This window comes from Chamaea fasciata, unplaced genomic scaffold, assembly GCF_029207755.1.
Source record: "Chamaea fasciata isolate MVZ Bird 193981 ecotype frontalis unplaced genomic scaffold, bChaFas1.0.hap1 SCAF_9, whole genome shotgun sequence".
NCBI classification, from domain to species: Eukaryota; Metazoa; Chordata; class Aves; order Passeriformes; family Sylviidae; genus Chamaea; species Chamaea fasciata.
In genome coordinates, this window is record NW_027094094.1 from 25,205,421 (window position 1) to 25,224,747 (window position 19,327).

General features: G+C 38.7%; 1 protein-coding gene across 1 annotated transcript in view; it reads left to right on the plus strand.

Annotated features, from left to right (window-relative positions):
* SH2D4B (SH2 domain containing 4B) overlaps positions 1 to 17,313 on the plus strand; it is a 57,739-nt gene extending 40,426 nt beyond the window's left edge. Inside the window, exons 7-8 of the mRNA XM_066191552.1 lie at positions 10,402 to 10,622; positions 14,266 to 17,313. Coding sequence (XP_066047649.1) covers positions 10,402 to 10,622; positions 14,266 to 14,358 — 314 coding nt within the window. The 3' untranslated portion in view covers positions 14,359 to 17,313. The remainder of the gene's footprint in view (positions 1 to 10,401; positions 10,623 to 14,265) is intronic.
* The last annotated feature ends 2,014 nt before the right edge of the window (positions 17,314 to 19,327 follow it).

Sequence of the window (19,327 nt, forward strand, 5' to 3'; positions counted from 1 at the left end):
CAATCCAAAGTACAAGGAAGCAGCAGTTCATTAGTCATGGGACACAATTCCCTCCCCTATTTTCTCTCTTAACCTCGCTGCTGTTTACAGGGTGGGGACAGAAGCTATAAGAACTGAGATGGTGGTAGGAACAAATTGTTCCGCACAGTTGCTGTATGTGTTCTGTTCCTTTTATCATGTTTCCTTCATGAAATTTAGCATAAATGATAGACTCTTAATTCCAGACTTTGCATTCAAAAATTAAGTAAAAATTTGTGCCTGCTTCTGTTTATTACCTTTTCAGAACTTGAGATGAATTGTTTCCTCCATTGAAGTAATTTCTGTTTCTGAGTAGGGGCTTCAAACCCCTCATTCAGTTTATCCTGCTGTGAGTTTGAGCCTAGCTGCCAGCTCACTCGCCTTAGTTCCACTGCAGGTAGGAAATGAGGCAATTTAGTGCCTGGTTTTTGGTGCCTTAACTGAGAACTATGTCAGACCCCAGGGGATGTCCAGAACTGGGTCACTGTCAGAGCTGCACATGGTTACTGCATTGCCACTCGTTAGGTGTGAAGTTTTTACTATCCCAATGTTGTTCTCATTTGACTTTCAACAGTGCTTCAGTGTCTGGTTCACTTTATTGAGTAATTAAAGGTAACTTTTTTCCCCTGAGGAACAGTACACGAAATCAATGTGCAAGAATGCTGCAAGCAGCTAGAAAGCATGGTAATTAACAAAGCCAGCCTAAAGTTCCCAAATCTAGCCAAGTGTGTGAAGAAAAATTAGTTATCAATAGTATCCCTAGATTTATTTTTCTTTGGACTAGATAAAGAAGTACAGTTTCTTAAGTAGATACAGAAAGTACTTTGTAGAAATCTATCTGGAACTGCTGTTTTAATTTGAGCATGAGAAATTACTCCAGATATACCATGATTTAAATTTTTACCCTTTTTAGCAATAAAAGTTCTAATAATTACTTGATTAAAAAAAATGTAGAAACATTTCTTATGAGCTCAGTGATGTCATCTGGAAGCTTCTCACGGATATAAATAGATTCCAGATTTCAGATTGCTAATGTACCTAAAAAATAAATGCATTCTTGAACTTTACACAAAGGGAATATATTTAAGGAAAAACCCATTTTTCTTCACCTGAGAGAAAAGCCTGAAAAGCAAAGAACACAGTATATTTTCTGCCTAGTTATCTGTTGAAACATTCAACTGTAAAATTTGAATTTCCCAGGGCTCCAAGTCAACTGTGGCTATTGTTTTTTCCCTCCTTTTGAGTGAGCTCTGCTGACACTGTGATTTACTAGTACAGCTGTCATTTAGGTTTATGGAAAATGTGTTTTGACAGCTTCTTCAACACCCATGAGATTACAGTGTTCTAGGTGAGCTGTAAGATATATGTGCTTTGAACGACCATTGTGAGCATGTCTATGTGTTTATACAGTCAGGTTTTTCTACTTTTTGGCTCTGTTAATTAATTAATTATGGAGAGGAGAAGGGTTCATCAGTAATTTTTGATTGTGGGCTGTATTTTTTGTTAAGAACTGAGGGCTTCCTTATTAGGGAAAAGCAAACAGAATGCATTCTGCTGCTTTTCTTCTGTCTTATTCACGGCCAAGGATGCTATCAGTAAAACCTCCTGGAACGCCTCCTTGCTTTGTACTCACACATTGCTGTGGTGATTGCAGAGCCAGTTGCACCATGTGACTGTCTTTATCAGCTGGTATCTACTCGGGGTATTAATGAGAGGCTATGAACTGTGGGCCAAATCTGTGGAAGTAGTCTGGGTTCTTTCTGAAATTCAGTTTCACCTGGGAGCATGAAGCAACCCTCAGCTGTGTCATAGGGCAGACGGAAACGCAACACGGGGAGAAAGGGCCCCAGGATCTAAAAGCCAAACCTTGCTGCTGGAAGTCAAACTAGAGGTTTAAAGAATCTTGATGGATGCAATGAAAAATCAAAACCTAACTTCCATGTAGTCAGATAAAGAGCACAGACACAGCAATACAAATCAGTATCAATATGTAAAGGCCAGTGGAAAACATTAGCAACTCTAGCAGATTTGTAGCTTGTCAGAGGCTGTAGTGTAGTATTTTGTCTACTACCATGAAACTCAATTATCTTCTAGACATTTCAGTGTCTGTTCACTGACAAATGCTTTTACAGTGAGACTACTAAATTAATGAAATTTTATTCATAATGCATTCCCTGTGTACTGAATAACAAATCAATATCTGCATAAATAAAGCCATTTAAACTGGGCTCCCAAGGAAGGCTCCCAAATAAGGCTCTGAACATTCATAATGCTCAAAACATGACCAGTCGAGGTACCACCTCTCTGTTGGTAACCAGTAGAATTACAAAACCTTCCCTACCCGCATGTTTATTTTGTGTTACACTATTCAAGACATTGGTTCACAGAAATTTGACATTTGAATAAACCTTACTAAGCATGGGTGTCTGTGGAGAGCTTTGGGTTTCAGTTTACACAAAAGCAGATTTTGAATATATAAGAGTCATTACTCATGTCAACATTTTACTTCGCTCTTTCATTGATGTCATTGGGAAACTTGTTTGTTTTAGGTAGAACTGCAGATTAATCGCCTTTATGGAAAGTAATTTCAGTATTCAGACAGAGATGCGTAATACAGAAAATTGTTTGAATCCATCTGCTAGTCTAAAGCCAATGCAGTTGTCTTCCTTTTTATAAACACTAATATGATAATTGTTCTTCAGTGTTCTAAAATGTGCTTTCATTCAGTACATCTCATTTATTTTTTTAAGATTTTTCCTAAATAGGACTAGGATATATTTCCTGTTTGCCTGAAGCTGTAGTCTATGTTTTGGTTGTGTCGTTACATCCAAGTAAAACATGTGAAACCTCTAATAAAGACAGTGAGTTCAATTTCTAAGTCCAAATTTGAAGTGTTGGGATTTATCTTAATTCAGCAAAATCATGAAAAAACTGGAATATGTATTGAAAATATTCTTAAACATTCTTAATTCTATAATGAAAACATTCTATTGCTTTTATACAAGACATATTGAAAAGCTTTATATGTGAAGAAAGAAAGAATGCCTGAGAATTATATCTTTCTAAAATTATTCTCCTATTTTTCTAGAGATGAGCTTGAGAAAGTAGCACTGTTGCTATTCTCTGAGTTTTAATCACTAAGAATTGCAGGCTTTTTATAGTTTGGCTCATGACTGAATGCACTGGTTTTAGTTGTTGGTTTTTGTTTATACTTTTTGTGTGTGCTTGGGTGGGTGAGGTTTTGTTTTGTTAGGGTTTTTTAATGGTTTGTGGAGAAGATCTGATAAAGGCAAGGATACCCATAAAATGCAGTGTTATAGACACATCTGCTTTGCTTTTGTTTGCCTTTTTATAGTTTGTGCCATATAGTCGCCATGAATTCAGAAAATATTCTTGTCCATTTTGCCGCTTTTCATTTGGCTTGATAAAATTCACCAGTAACTTCCTATTTCCTAAGCAATTAATTCCTTTTCTGCATTTAGTAAATACAGGTACTCTCTTTCCTAGCCATTTTACAGCTATGGCAATAGTGGCACAGGGAACTGCATTAGGACTTAATGTTGCTGTCTTATTCATTTTGATAGAAAATCAGAGCATGTTACAATTCTACATAATTTATTGCTATTATTATTAGAAAGCTTTTTGGCAGCTGCTTGTCTCAGTCCAGTCTGTGTGGACATGGGCCTGATTTTTTAATTCCTCTGTATTTTCTGTAATTAATTACATGGTGGAAAAAAGGGTATAATGGGTAAAAAACTGCCTCAGAATAAATGGCTGTACAATATACAAGGAGAAATTTAATCAGGCCCTGTTTTTCCAGAGTTTATGCTGATTTATTATATAATTTATTCAGTATAATATCAATCACAGTGTAGATATAATGGAATCCATGGGCACTGAATTAAATCCCGTTTTCTTTACAAGTGGTATATTCATGATAGAGCATGCAAATGGTGGGGTAATGTCCTGCTTTTGGCTGGGATGTAGTTCATTTTTTCTCAGCCCACAGCAGCCTTTTAAAATGAATGTTCATTATTTACTGTCTCTTCTACACATCCGTAAATGTGGCCATGTTTTTAGAGCAGGTTACACAAAGGAGCCAGTCTGCATTGCAAACTTAAGTTTGTGTGCCTAAGCAGATGAGTGTTCACAATTCAGAAGCATCAAAACTAATTTATGACTCAATAATGAAAGACTGTGAGTGAAAATATATATATTTGGTTTTAGTATATAGTATTCTTCTTATGTCAAAATTATTTCAAGACAAAACAAAGATCTTACTTATTAAGAAACATTAGATGTGTAGTACAGAAGCAGAACCTGGTGCTAAAATAAGTAAGTGTATATGTGTATATATATTAGCATTTAATTTTTTAAATAGTGATTATGGATTTACGCGTCCTGTAAAATATTCCAAACTTCAGTCTTTTAAAACAGCTACATATTTTACTATCTCTGAAATAATGCTTATTTCAGAGATAGTAAAATATGTAGCTGTTTTAAAAGACTGCACAATTGAAGTTTTATGCTTGACTTGTCTTTCTTGTTGAGATTAAACACCTATAGATTTGCAAGTACAAGTATTTCTTCTGACAATGTTTTTAAAAGAAAATCCTGGTGGTTAAATGTGCACATAGGCTTGAGAGAAAGAAGATGCTGCAAGTAAATAAAAATCTAAGGAGACATGTTTTTTCCCAAACAATCCTTGAGACTGACAGTAGTTTTAACGCTTGCAGTTTTACACTCTTGTCTTCCACTTGCAGGAAGTGGGAAATGGTAACATTTCCACGCACTGAGTGAGCAGTGGGTCGAGTTCCAAATGCTGCTTGCACAAGTCAGGGAACTGGCACTCAGTTCTGATGGTGATGCCTTCAGCAAGTGAAGTGTTCAGAGACTGCTGATTTTGAATTGGAAATAATTTCTGCTTTTATATATTTCTTTAAATTCTTTTTTTAAGGAGCCTTTGATTCCAGAAAGATTTACCCCCAGCTTCGCAAACTTCCCTCAGTATCTGTGTGTCCAGAGCTGTACCTCCCACATCCCCTCTAGTAACTGCCCATCAGCCAGTGCTGGGCTCTTTGAGATCTCTGCAGAAGGTCGTCCCAGCCGGGGCTAGTTAGCAGTATTGCTGTTCCATGCACTCTTCTTGCCTTTGGTCCACGTGCTCCCCCTGGAGTGTCACCTGGCAGTATTGCCTTGGAATGAGTTGTACAAAGCCAGGAAGGTTCTACTAAGAGACTACTTTAATTCTTCTACTTTGCCTTTTTTTGCAAAAATCCAAAGTAAACAAGAATCTCACTGTGGGCTTTGTTCTGTTTTGTGCAATTGGTTTGGTAAAAGCTCAGTCTTCCATGTTTGTTCATGTCTGTGTTTCCCTCAGAATTATTTAGGAGAAACACGAGCCTAATGATGGCTGGAGTTATGAAAACATAAATACATCCCAGGAGGGCTTTTCCTCTCCCCTCTTCTCCTTGCACATGCCAGCTTTGTCATCTTTTTCCTTGATTTAGATCTAATTTGCATACTAGAAGGTTTTTCTCTCTCATTTTCAAATTCAGTAAAATTTGAGAATTTAGATGAGCAGTAACAAGGTGAGTAATGTAAACGAGTGAAATGCTTGCAAAAGATGCCCACAAACTAGAATTTCCCACTTCTTGCTTTCAAGACCAAGACTGAATGAATGCAAACGTCTTGTCTGCCTGGAGAAAGGATGATGAATACTGCTCACTAGCCATCTAAAAAACCTGTCACACTTTTCAATTTGCGCACAAAACACAGTTACTATTGTAACAGGACAGAAGTGTTTCAGTTTGCTGAGCCAGGATCAGAGCATAAATCTGTTTCTTTGCTCTGAGTTTATTACTCCAATATACAATTTCTAGCCCTCTCTGGCTTTAGTGAGATATTTTCTGTGTGCTTTACTGATTAAGCAAATTTTCATGTTTCAGTAGATACAGCAAGGTCTTAATATCTACTGCATGTGTTACATCACGTACCCATCACAGAAGTTTATTGATGATCTGTATAGCTTGATATCTTTTTCATACATAATGGAAATAAAAATTCAATCTCATCTGTATTCACCTTTAAGGAGGTGAATGCATCCTACAGGAATAATATTTGTAACAAAATTCCATACTTGGATTAGTGTACTGATATTTTCTCAGGAGACATCCGCATGCATATATTTATTTTCCATGCTATTTGCAGGAAATGTCAGGTATTTATAACAGAGTCTAGAATGTTTATATAGGCCTGAAAGTATTTACTGATTTAAAAATCCAACCAAACAAAAGCAAAGCCAAAATCCCAGCCTTCCTGTTGTTGATCTTCCATTGAGTTCACTAGAACATTGAGTTTCTGACTTTGAAACACAAGTGTTCCAACAGTGGAAACAGTACAAAATGAAATATTCTTGACCCATAATTTCTGACAATTTACTGATCATGTGTCATAAACTACACACAGGAATTTAGTTTGAGAAGCCACTGAAAATGGTATCGTTAACTGTTCCATCTTTTAGCATAAGCTTCTTTTCAGGAGCTATTTAGACAAGAAGAGAAAACTCCCAAAAATTAAAGGGTAGTAGCAGAGTTTTAATGCAGGGATTTTAGTTCAGAAGAGCCTCTATCGAAAGAAAAAAAAATTTATATATATATATATGAGATAAACGGTTAAAGGGATTTTGTGCTATATTTTTTCTTTTGATACATGACAATAATGTACAAAGAGAGAGGTTAAATTATTTTCCTCCCAACTAATGCATTCTATGGGCTGTTATGAAAAGAAGGAAGAAAAATCAACACTAGGCTTTGAGGAGACATTAACAGAAAAATTTACAGCTCTATTATACAGTGGTATATTCAGACAAGTAATGCCAACACCTATCTTTTATGTGCTGCACTGCTTGCTAGTGAATAAGGTGTAAATGTTTTGACAGTGGGTATAAAGGGTTTTTACAGTATTTGATAGTTGGATGTAGAATGAACTCTGAAGGAAACAATTAAGAGGTATATTTTCTGCAGAGTGCAGAGGGAATTAACTGTGAGCCACACTGGCAACAGTGGATGTAACACACCTGATTTTCTAAAAACCTGGAGAAAAATACCTGTTATTACTGCATTATTCATTTAGATGGGATTTTTTAAGATTCCCAGGGGAGTAAGGCCCCCGTTCCTTTCAGAATTTTGGTATGTTTTTAATTTCTCCTGTGAATAGAGACTCAAGATAGTCCTATGCACCAAGTCTTCAAGGAGAGCTCATTTGGGACATGGTGGATTATCAGTGTGCCTCATCCTTGCCTAAAGAGATCTCTTGCCATCAGAAATACATTATTCCTCTGGGCCTTGGCTTCCTATATGTGTCTGTGTGTAGCCCAGGGGCATAGTTCCTACACTGAGCAAGGCACAGTGGAGTTGGCTGAGTCTCACTGAGGTGCTGCTTCCCAACTCTGTACACGCCTGAAATGTGCCAGGATGGTTACAAAGGAGAGGAATGGTGAAGAATGGGCTCCCTCTCACCTTTCCCCAGCACAGATTTATCTCCATCTGAGGTATGTTACTGCCTGCTCGACTCCTGAAATTGTGCAGAAGAAGAGGTGGTGAGTGTGGAGCAAAGAAAACTTTTCTCCAGAGGCTCCCTAAGCAGTCTCACTTTGTCTGTGTAGCTCAGAGAGAAGGCTGGCCCCATATTGGCCCGTGAGTACATGAGTTATGTCAGTATATAACTCATTTGTGAGTATATTTCAAATGTGTGCTTTACCTGTTGATTTCTAAATGCAGCCCAGCTTTGTCTCTCAGTGTAGTTCTATGGAGATAGGAAGGTTTTATTTACATGTATTTTAGGTTTTGCTTTTTGTGACCTATTGGATATATTTTCTTTATTATCAGTATCCATAAATATTACTAGTTACTAGGACTTAGATTACCAACCTGCAGCACAGCATGAAATATCTGCATTCTGATTAGCTGTAAATAGTGAAAAGATTACATAGGAATTCAGGACCCCTTCGCTCCTGGGCTCTTACCATGACACTTCTGGACAGAGTTTGGAAAACAAACAAACAAAACAACAAAAAAAACCACAACTCCCCCCAAACCTCAGCAAACCTACCAGTCATTGTGCTGGTTTTTATTGATTTTTTTGTTGTTTTGTTATTTGTTGGTTTTTTTCCTAAGCCTGGCCATTTATTTCAATGTCTAAATGGAAACAGAACTCTTTTGAAGATCTAGTCCCACGTGAGTTTGTTCTTCCTTAACAGCAGATGGTGAATAGCTTCAACAGCTTTGTTTCTATTACCAGATGTCTTTGATGTACTCCCTTGCTTTGCTTTTTAGTCTTTATTGCTTCTATTCTGAAATAGTAGAGGCAGAGCTATTGTTACCTCTCAGCTATAACTTTTCTCACACAATATATTGATCTCTTCTTTGTTTTGTGGCATTATTCAGAAAAGTATTGTGACTGAAAGGAAGGAGCAGGTGAAACCTCTTTAATAGCAGTACACTGCAAGATCCTACTGCTGCAAATATTTGTGCATGTATTTAATTGCACATGCTGCTTCTGCTGGAAACACCAGAGAAATGACAATGTATGACTTTTATTTATACACATTTATCATTAAAGGCTGAATTGTGTCTTTTTATATAGACATGACTATTATATGTGGTACTTTAGACCTTGCTTATTTTTTGACTATTTCAGTCGCAGCACAGTCCATAAACCACCACACTGATGATAGCGTTCATTAAATTCTGTGTGACATTGGCAGTCTCAAGGATGACATAAAGTATTCAGTCTTGACATCACCCTGCTGTAGATTAATTGTTTCCTTCTCAATGAACAACCAGAACTATGTTCAGCCAGTTTAAGGGTCTGCTATAGGCTTGTATCAGTGGGAGAGAATTGGAAAAGTCGACTTGAGGAAAATTGCTCTGAGTGATGCTTTTCCTTGAGAGTATAAACCATAGCTGCTCTAGTTCTTCCACTACAGGGAAGCCATTACTTCAACTTCCCTGCTTTTATGCTTTTGGTTTTTCTGAGTGGCTGAAGGAGATGGATTTTTCACCTTCTCCCAGGCCAGAATGGTTTCTAGTGTCATGCATTCGAGTGTTTGTTTCAAGCCTTTACTATCTCACCTTATTGTAGGATCTGAAAAAGGTCACATCTATCATCAATTTTAGTTCCCCAGCTTCAGTTTTCATCTTAGCTTGTATTGGGTCCTCATGAGCATCTTCATCTTCTGTGGGCTCTGGAAGCTCGGCCCCCCTCCATGAGGTTCACAGATATAAACTGATAAACCCTGAACTATGTTTGTTATGACACTAAAACAATGTGGCTTTTCATTACTTGGATTCCATGGAACTCTCACTAGGATGTGTAGGATTCTACGATGACAAGCAGTTCCATTAAATATCACATGTATTGTTTGGAGAAAGTTATCCCCACAGAGAGCAACTTTGGAACATGGACATACATTATTTACTGTCGTATGTGCCATGTTCACATTTAGAATGGCCTAATTCAACATCTGCTCCTGATGAGAGCGAGCATCTGGTGTTTCACAGATAATTGAGACATGAGCTGACTGTCCTCTAGTCTGACCAGACAGACTGGAACCAGGCTCTCTGGGTGCATGGTAAGACCTGGTTCAGTGCCAGGTGCAATTCTAATCACACTTGTTGTGGGTTGGGAGCAGAATAGGTTTTATCTCTTATTACCTCTATGCAAGCAGTAGTACCAGCAACTCCAGTGTTGTGCCCCAGAATCAGAACAAGAGATGAAGATTGTTCCAACACAAAAAAATGAAATGGGAAAGTTCTTGAAACTCTCCTCCCATTAAACCTTTTCCTCCAATTTACCTATATGCATCCATAGATGTGTATGTGTGTGGATGTACAAAAGCAGAGAAGTGCTTTTTCTCCTGACACTTGCTTTACGTTCCTTCTGTAGGACCTATAAAGCAGTTATAAGGCAACAGAGTCTGCAGAACTGCAATACAATTGCAAATATCAGCAATGTATTGCAAATTCAAACTGCAATGCCAAGCTGTGCTATTCTGCTTAAATGATGGCTTGTCCAGAATTCACTGGTTTGATGGGCCAGTTGCATTTATGCACTTCCTTTGAAAAAGCAGTAAGGATGGGAAAGCAAGCCATAATCATCAAATTAAAAAGCATATCCCACCAGAGTCCATCAAAATTCTTACTATCCTTCTAAAGCAAACAGCATAAACATTGTCTCCATCTCCTCCTAGACTTCTCCTGAAAACATTCCAGTCTTCAAAAGTTACACCATTGTGATTTCACTTCTGTTCAGTATTTGCTGCATTTGATTGCCTCCGACAGACTTGTTACCTGCATAACCACGGGGTTTTTTTCTTACCAGGCATTATCAGCCGTCAGGAAGCAGAGGAGCTGTTGATGAATAAATCTGAAGGTGCGTTCCTGGTGCGAGTCAGCGAGAAGATCTGGGGCTACGCGTTGTCCTATCGCCAGCAAAATGGCTTCAAGCACTTCCTGGTTGATGCCTCAGGGGATTTCTACAGCTTCCTGGGGGTAGATCCAAACCGACACTCAACGCTCACAGATCTGATTGATTTTCACAAGGTAACACTTGCTAGATGGAGATCAATAGCTAAGTGGAATGGATTAATAATTTAATGAGGAGCCCTGTAGTTTGAAACCACGCTGGAAAACAGGAATGACCATAGTGGGAAAGAATATTGTACACTAAGCCCAGCTGTAACATTTATACTTCTGTTGCAGTGAATCAGAAGGCTTTTCCCCTGCTTTCAAATGCTCCAGGTACATACTTGTGTCCTCTTATACAGTGTGTACTCTCCTTGGCTACAAATGGCCTAAAATAAGGGCTGACAGATGTAACGCTTTCTGTGCCTTTTTGCCGTGGAAAATTGGATTGGAAATATCACAGAAAGGTCTTTCAATGAAATTTCAGCATTTTTCTACCTTTGATGTGAGAGTTGCCATGTGGAAAAGCAAGAGTGTGGCCCTGCACTAAAGAAAGGAACATGGAGGGGTCCTCTTTTTGGGAGGTATTAAGGGTCATTCCTTATTACCCAAAACAATCTTGCAAGAGGAATTTACTATTCAACTTTAGATGGGTTTGAATTACTTTACCTCTAGGTTCTGTTTCTTGCAAGACTGTTACTAAAAAGTAGAACTGTTTCTGAAAGCATAAATTGTTTTAGTCTTGCACCTCTCCCTATCTTCAGTTTTAATTCTGCTTTTTTCTTAGCCACCCTTATAATTCCTCTTCATCCTCTCTTTTCTACTTCCCTTTCCTATTTTATCCTTTTCTCACTCTTCTCTCAGAGCAATTCTATAAATTTTTTGCTTCTCCTTTTATTCACAGCCTTTAACTTTTAAAGTATTCAGTCTCAGATTAATTTTCTTCTAAATTCTCTATCTTTTAAATCTTGCATTTCTCTCACTTGTTTTACAGCATCTGTTTAGTGTTGCCTTAGTGTCCGCTCAGAGATCACTATGATATTAAATGTCCACATATTGTATTTCCACACGGTTAGATGGTAGGTGTCACAATTGACTAAAATATATGTTCTCCCCTAATTTAAATAAATCCTTTCTCAATGGCCACCTGGGAAGCTCAAATCCTTGACACCCTTCTTGTATAGAATGTCGTCCTTTCGGCCAGTTTGGATTCACTGACTGTGCTGCGTCCTTTCCTAGTTCTCCCTTATTCCCAGCCTACTCTGCCAGCTGGGCCTGAGTGGGAAAAAGAGAAAGCCTTTGTGCTGTGCAAGCACTGATCAGCAATAGCCAAAACTGTAGTGAGTTGTCAATACACAAATTCAAAACACAATGTTACAATGGAGCAGAGGTAACTGTGAAGATCCATCCCAGCCAGCCCCAGTGCACCTGGAAAGAGTCTAACTAGGGCCTTGTTAGGGAAAGAAAAGCAAACATGCAATACCTCAAATGCAGATTATCAGGTGCTGGATGTAGAACCCCTGGCTAATGTTTCCTCTCTGCTCCTGGTGATGGTGACAACCAATTCCAGCCATCCCTGTTCCAGCAAGGTTCCTATATTTTCATCACAGCTCACATTAGGCAATCACTGTATGAGGAGCACATCTGTTTACAGACATCAGTAGAGCCCTTGTCAGAAGCAGAATGGCTTTGAGTTCCTGCCATTTAAAAAAAAGAAAAAAGCTTGCTTAGGCGTCCCATGATAAGAGTTAATAGCTGCCGGTGTAGTAAGCCTATCAGTTCAGCTTTGATGCCAACACACAGTTCTATTTTCCCTGTCCAGCTTATGGCTGTATTAAAACTGGTACCTTTGGCAATCATTTCAGGAGGCATTTTATCCTGTCTGTCACATGGTTGTCTTAGAAGTTTTTCTGCCTGCCCTCTCAGGTGAAGTACAGTCAATTTTCCCAAAGCTCCCTGTAACCCCAAGCAATCCGTATGTGTCTGGTTGTGCTGTGGGCACATTTTCCCTTGCAGCTATTGCTGTATTTTTTGGAGAAGGTGCTGCTTTCCTCATGACTATTTTTTGCAAGAGTATACTTCCCCACCCCAAAGGTTGCATAGACTTTTTTTTTTGAGGGCCTGAGGAGGGCTGGCAGAAATAATTTTTTTTACTTGCTTATACCTATTGACCTAATTTTGTTTCATTTTGATTAAAAAACTGAGAGGTCACTCAAGCAACTCAGCTGACAAACACAAGGGGGTGATAACCATTAGTTGGAAGAACAAACCTTACAGAAAATGATGTGAGCGTGCATCTTCTTTTTTCATTATCTGCATTTAAATACTGTGTGGAAATCATCAACTGCATATCTGAGATCATTGCTAAATATATGCATTTCCTTCCTTCCTTCCTTCCTTCCTTCCTTCCTTCCTTCCTTCCTTCCTTCCTTCCTTCCTTCCTTCCTTCCTTCCTTCCTTCCTTCCTTCCTTCCTTCCTTCCTTCCTTCCTTCCTTCCTTCCTTCCTTCCTTCCTTCCTTCCTTCCTTCCTTCCTTCCTTCCTTCCTTCCTTCCTTCCTTCCTTCCTTCCTTCCTTCCTTCCTTCCTTCCTTCCTTCCTTCCTTCCTTCCTTCCTTCCTTCCTTCCTTCCTTCCTTCCTTCCTTCCTTCCTTCCTTCCTTCCTTCCTTCCTTCCTTCCTTCCTTCCTTCCTTCCTTCCTTCCTTCCTTCCTTCCTTCCTTCCTTCCTTCCTTCCTTCCTTCCTTCCCTCCCTCCCTCCCTCCCTCCCTCCCTCCCTCCCTCCCTCCCTCCCTCTTGTCTAGTTGACAAGGTGGTGATTGGCAAAAGGTTGAACTCGATCTTAAAGGTCTCTTCCAACCTCAATGATTCTTTGATTTTTAAAATCATTTAATTCGGGTAGGGACTGTCTGAACTGATTCTCAGTCTGGTGTTGTGATTGGGAAGGAACAACAGTGGGGAGCCTGCAGGTGTTCTGAGGAAATCAAGCACCAAATTTGCATTGGATTTCAACAGAAACTTGGTAGGTTATGAAAATACTAGGTCCATACATAGATGCATATTTCTGATCTAAACTTTCAGATGAAGGATTGCTATTTTAGTCAATATAATTCTGGATTCCAGCTCATTTTGGTGCATCTATCAGTCTTAAACTTCTACAAAAACAAAAAAAGAACTATCATTACTGTAGGAACAAGTGCAAAGATCAAGTTCTCTGCTTTTCCAGTTGATGTCTTGGTAATCAGTCACTAGAATGAAAAGCTTGTCATGTGCATATTTAATTAATGAGGATCGGTGCTGTGAGTACAGACTGCCTTTACCTGGCAAGGGCAATGTCTTTCACCTTGCTGTCATCAGTCAGAAAGCTGTTACTGTTGTGTGTGAGACTCAACATTGAGCTCTTGCTCAGTTTGCCTGGGGGTAGCAGCATGGTAAGACTGGCATCTGTCTGTTCAATTAACCTATGAGAACACCCTTTATAAGCATCTGTAACTGGCTTCCTAAGGAGTGCAGCAACTTACAAGTAGTACAAATCAGAGTCTGGTGTATGCACTGATTTCACTGTTGGATAGTAGCACAAGTTACTACCAGCATTAATAAGAGATAAACAAAGTATGAAGAAAATGATTAATCAATAAGATCCTTTTGCTGGTCTGTAATTATTTTATCAAGTGTTTATTCATAGTTACTTGCCAGTTACAGTGGAGTGATGGCCTTTATTGCTATTCTTAGAAGGTAGGTGTGGCTTAGATCTTTGATAATTTAATTGGTTTTATCATTCCAGGAAGAAATTATCACATCCTCAGGTGGGGAGCTACTTCTGGAGCCATGTGGACAGCAGAAGAATCCACCAGACTACAGCCCTTTATTTGAATAACTGATCCAGGACCAACAGGAATGCATTCTGGATAGCTGTAGTAATAGATAGTTAAAAAAATAAACAATGGAAGTAGTTAACCCACTTCTAAAGCCACTGGTCTTGTGGCCAAAAAGTATCCTCATTAGGAGGCCTAAAATATTTCTGTTTGCATCTGAATTATCATTATCATTATTCATATTGCTAGCACTTGAAAGGTGAAAAATTACCAGCAAATTTCAGAAGAGGACTACTTCTAAAAATTTTTCAAGGGGTTGTAGCCAATTGCATTGAATGCTAAGTTCCTGTCTTAATTTTCTCATGTTTTGTACCGCAAGAAGCATGGGCAGGAGCTACTCATAGGGTACTGTATGAAGTATCAGTGTTGGTGTACAGATTCTGTGTTCCAAAGCAAGGTCTGACAGTTTCTGTTGACAATTTCATTGCCCAGTGCTGCACTTTGATAACAAGAGCAGCAGTCTTCAAACATCCCTGTGAAGTTTGTGATTGACCATATAATTAGGTGTAGCTTGAAACTTGCCACTTTTGAATTCAGGCCTATAAAGTTCTCCACAGCAGAGACAGAATAAGGTCATAGACATTTTATTTACATTTTCATGCAGCCCAACAGCCTTGGAAGGAACTTTACTCCTGTACAGTAAGTGGTGAGTTTATTCTAAAGAAAACTGATTTGCTGCAGTTCTCTCACTGGCCTTGTCATGCTTTCTGCTTTTAGATGTGCAAGAGATACAGTGGATATTGCTAGCTTTACTTTGCTATAGGACTGGGTATTTTCATTATCTGAGATATGAGACAGGGTGGGGCTGGTATATTTATACATAGAAAAGGTACAGCTAATTACATTATCATCATGCTATTTTATATGTAAAAAAAAAAAAAAAATGCACACAATGTGTTCCTGATCCATTTGCTATAAATATTAACACCATGAAAATAGACCAGAAGCCTGGATCTGTGGAGCAGTTGCTTAGTGCTTGGACTAGAAAAATAATAAAATCTCGACACAGTACACATAGGAAAGGCATGGTGTGCATATTTCTATAAGCTACTGCTTTGGGCAGTCTTTGAGCCCTGTGGGGTTCTCTTCAGAATCCTGGTTTAGACCCCTCCTGAACCTCCTGTAAATCCCTTTCTCCTCACATGGTCATTTGACTCTTGACTCACTGTTACCTTATGTACTCTGACTGATCTAGATGGCAAAATCAACCAGGGAAAGAAACTTGTCTTGTCCAAGTCAGTAAAGCACACTGAACATTTAAGGTGCTACAATAGTAAATACTTGTGGTAGTAATAGCAATATTTTTTAAAATTAATTTTATGGCTAGCTCATGTTCAAGTACAGATTTTTGCACATGAACTTCGTTCTTGGTCAGGAACTTTTTTCTTCTTGGGTTTTGTGTGATTTCATCCATCAATGTTTGTGACCCATGAAAAGAAAATCCTATTGAACTTCCAACAGAGACAGCTGGGCAGTTTCTCTGGTAATCACTTGGCAGAGTGGCTCAGGAGGTTTCCAAAAGTTACTGTTAGTGCCTTGGAACAAGGGAAGTCAGGACACATCAAATAAGCAAAAAGCAAGAAAGATCTTTTTTCTCTGAGAAACCAGCTCTGCACTTTCTCCCTCCTGCAGCATCTCAAGAACCACCTCAGCCTCAGGTTATTCACAGCTGCACAGTTTTTTCATGGAACAACTGGAGCTCTACTTGAAAGAGAATGGAAAGGGACCTTTAAAATTATTTAAAAATGTAGGGTTGTTTTTTTCACAGACTTACCTTTAGGATTAGACACCTAGGCATCTTTATAGACCAGCCTTTATGCACTGGAGAACACCCCCCCCCCCCCCCCTGCCCAAACAAGCAACAACAACAACAAAACACCCCAAACAAACAAACCCCATGAAACCCCCTACCTTTGCTTCGGAAAAGGTGCTAGGCATGCTAGAAGACATGCAAATTCCAAAGTTTTTGGAAGATTACTCAACACAATGCTGTGAATGTTTATAGACAGAATATTGAAGAACTTGTTCCACATGCAATTCACATGCAGAAGCTGATAATAGTACAGCTATTTATTTCTAGTGACACAGTTCCCAGCAACTGCTTGTTGTTTTGTTTAGGCATTAAGCAGGCCTGGAAATACTAACTCTTTAGCTTATGTGGTCTCTTGTGATGTAATTAATATTATTTTCACTTCAGAGGACATTTCCTAATTCTAATTTTCTAATTTTTTGTAGGAATTCCATCCATGTCTAACTTTAAGTTTTGCATGGCTTTAAAACAAAGCCCTTGTAATTTCCCCTGCAAATGATATTGGAAAACTGCAATTTCTGCTGGGAGTTTTACTGTCCTAATAAATGGCAGAATTCTCAAGTAAAGGAATTGCTTGTTTTTTCTCCCCATAGCCCCATAAAAATAATGAAAAATAACCAGCCAATTCATAGACTTACCAAGAAAGAAATCGAAACAATATATAACCAGAAGCAGCACCAATGAAATACGGTGCACTTGGCTGAAGATAAGTTTTGAAGGAGATGATAGCTAGCAGAAACTAAGAACAGAAGCTTTACTCGGTAGATATGTGCAGCTGTTGCCAATATAGTTGAGTGAAGTACAAGTGTGGAAATGTTTTTTAAGTTAACAGGTGCTTCTGGTTGCCTAAGGGGGCAACAAGACATTAAGGGGACTGTGAAAAGGTAGTCCAGCTAGTAAGAAGAAGATAAAGCAGTGAAGAACTAAATATGGAAAATTAAGAAAATAAGAAAGGGTAAAATGTGCTCATCCTGTTGTTTTGAAAGGATTTTTGCTGCTCTGGGAGAAGACCAGGCACTGCTACCTCATTTCCTCTCTGCAAGTCTGCAAGATTTCAGCTTTGAGCTAAATCTACTTGAAGGTAGCTTTGACACTCTTGAATCTGTAAGAGCTGGGCTGTGCTGCAGCCCTGAATGCTTCCCTCTGTCTGCATCTCTGTGTAGTGCTGGCTGCATCTGCTGATCACTGGACGAAAAAGTAGTCATGGTGCTGCTTTCCTTGGCTGTCAGGGGTAGCTTTAGCTTGTCTCCCTGGGGCCTTCCAGTCCTGCTTCCTGACCTGTTCTTCTATTGGTTACTATTGGCGAGGGGCATGTTATCGAATTTCCTTCTGAGATTCCCTGTCAATATTTCTTGCTGATGAGACCACCAGGAATTCATTGAGAGGCCTGCTGTGGTAACTGTGTTTCATAAAGAAAAATGGCACAGCAGTCAGGTAAACTTTTAAACTTTAAAATTAATTGAACTTTTCTCATAACTGTTTCACACCAATAAAACATGGCACACAAGGTCCCAAGCTTGTTTTCAGGTATCTTTGAAAAAAGCATCTCTTGAGGATTTATTCTTACTTTTTCCTAGATCCACAGATCCATCCGTTCTTTTGAATTTTGTTTTAATCTGTTATCATACACAGACATCTCCAATTTAACACTGCCCTCTTCTCTAAAAAAAGAACAAAAACCAAGCAAAGACATTGATAGCAATCGTGGATGAGTTTCCAAGGCTACTCAAAGATGCTGGTTTATTAACTCTTGTAATTAATAGAATAATGATGTAGTATGCATTTTTGCACATTAGTTTTATAATAAGTGTCCTGGGTTATTCTTTTTAGTACTAAATCCCTATTGTTCTAAACAAATAATAGGCTAAATAAAATAACACCTCCCTCGAGAAAGAGATACCTAAAAATTGTTTTTATGACAGATTTATTTTCAGGTTAATGGAGTATAAACTCTTTCCAAAAACCAGATTCATAGTGAGAGTCTCCACTATTTCAGTTACCTTGAATCAAATCAACCTTGGCTGAGGTGAGGCAGTATTAATACACTGACTACAGTGAAAGACTGGTTTTGTACGAACTAGGAATCCACTTCTGCTCAACCTTCCCTTGAAACACCAGAAACCTGGGTATAGAGGATTAATGGAGTTACACCACATTTCACTGCAGTCTAAATTCTTCCATTTACCACAACACAAACTTGGTCTCAGGTAGACTGTGGTAGTTCATAGTGGGAGAAACTTTTCTCTTTCTACGAATAAATTTGTTTTCATAATTTACAGGTCAGAGCTTATTTTTCAATGATTTTCAAGGGCTGGCTTTCTTTTCTGTCTTATTGTGGCTTTGCTCTAAGATTCCTTTTTCCCTTCCCAAGAGGATGGGGTAAGTGACCTCTGTGAAGTGTGTCCCTGGCCAGGCTATCAATTGCAGAATGAGGTGTTTGCACTTGACCAGATGCTTGCTTTGTGTTTCCTGAGATGAATCTCCTGGACACATACTGTCAGATGATTATGATGCATAATTGATTTTTATAGCTAATTTCTTGCCATGCAAGTGCTGTGTGAAAGCTTCTCTTCAAATATTTGTTTACTGCTAGTGATTAATCCTGTAGCTTGTATATTTGCATGATGGCCCGTAGCTAATGCAAATTTTCTACTAGGCTGGAGCCTTCAATGTGTTTGGTTTCTTCTCTCTCAGAATTTCTTCCAGCAGTTTTGAATGAAGGTAACATTTTATGGTATCTTTGTTATACATCAGCAAGTGATGTTTCTTGTGGAGGAGAAATAACTTCAAAAGAGACTGGACATTTAGTTTGGTCCTGTTTGTGTCCTCATGATGTACACAGAAAACACTTGGCATGTTAATGTCTCCTTTAAAGTTTAGCTGCCATTTCTCCCTCATTCTCAGTTTTAATGAGAACTGTGGGTGGGAAAAGGTCATAAGATCACAAGCCATGGAGAGAAAAGAGCGGAGTCAGGACTGGTTTGTTCCATATAAATTTCCATATAACAGCAGGCAAAGCTTGGATTAAGTACTTCCTGGGATGCACTGGCTTTCCTGTTTAGCATTCAAAGTAGTGTGGTCATTACTTTTCCCTCACACCACGGCAACAGGAACAAATTCCTAGTGGGTGAGAAGAAAGCCCAGAAGTTGTTCAGTAAGTA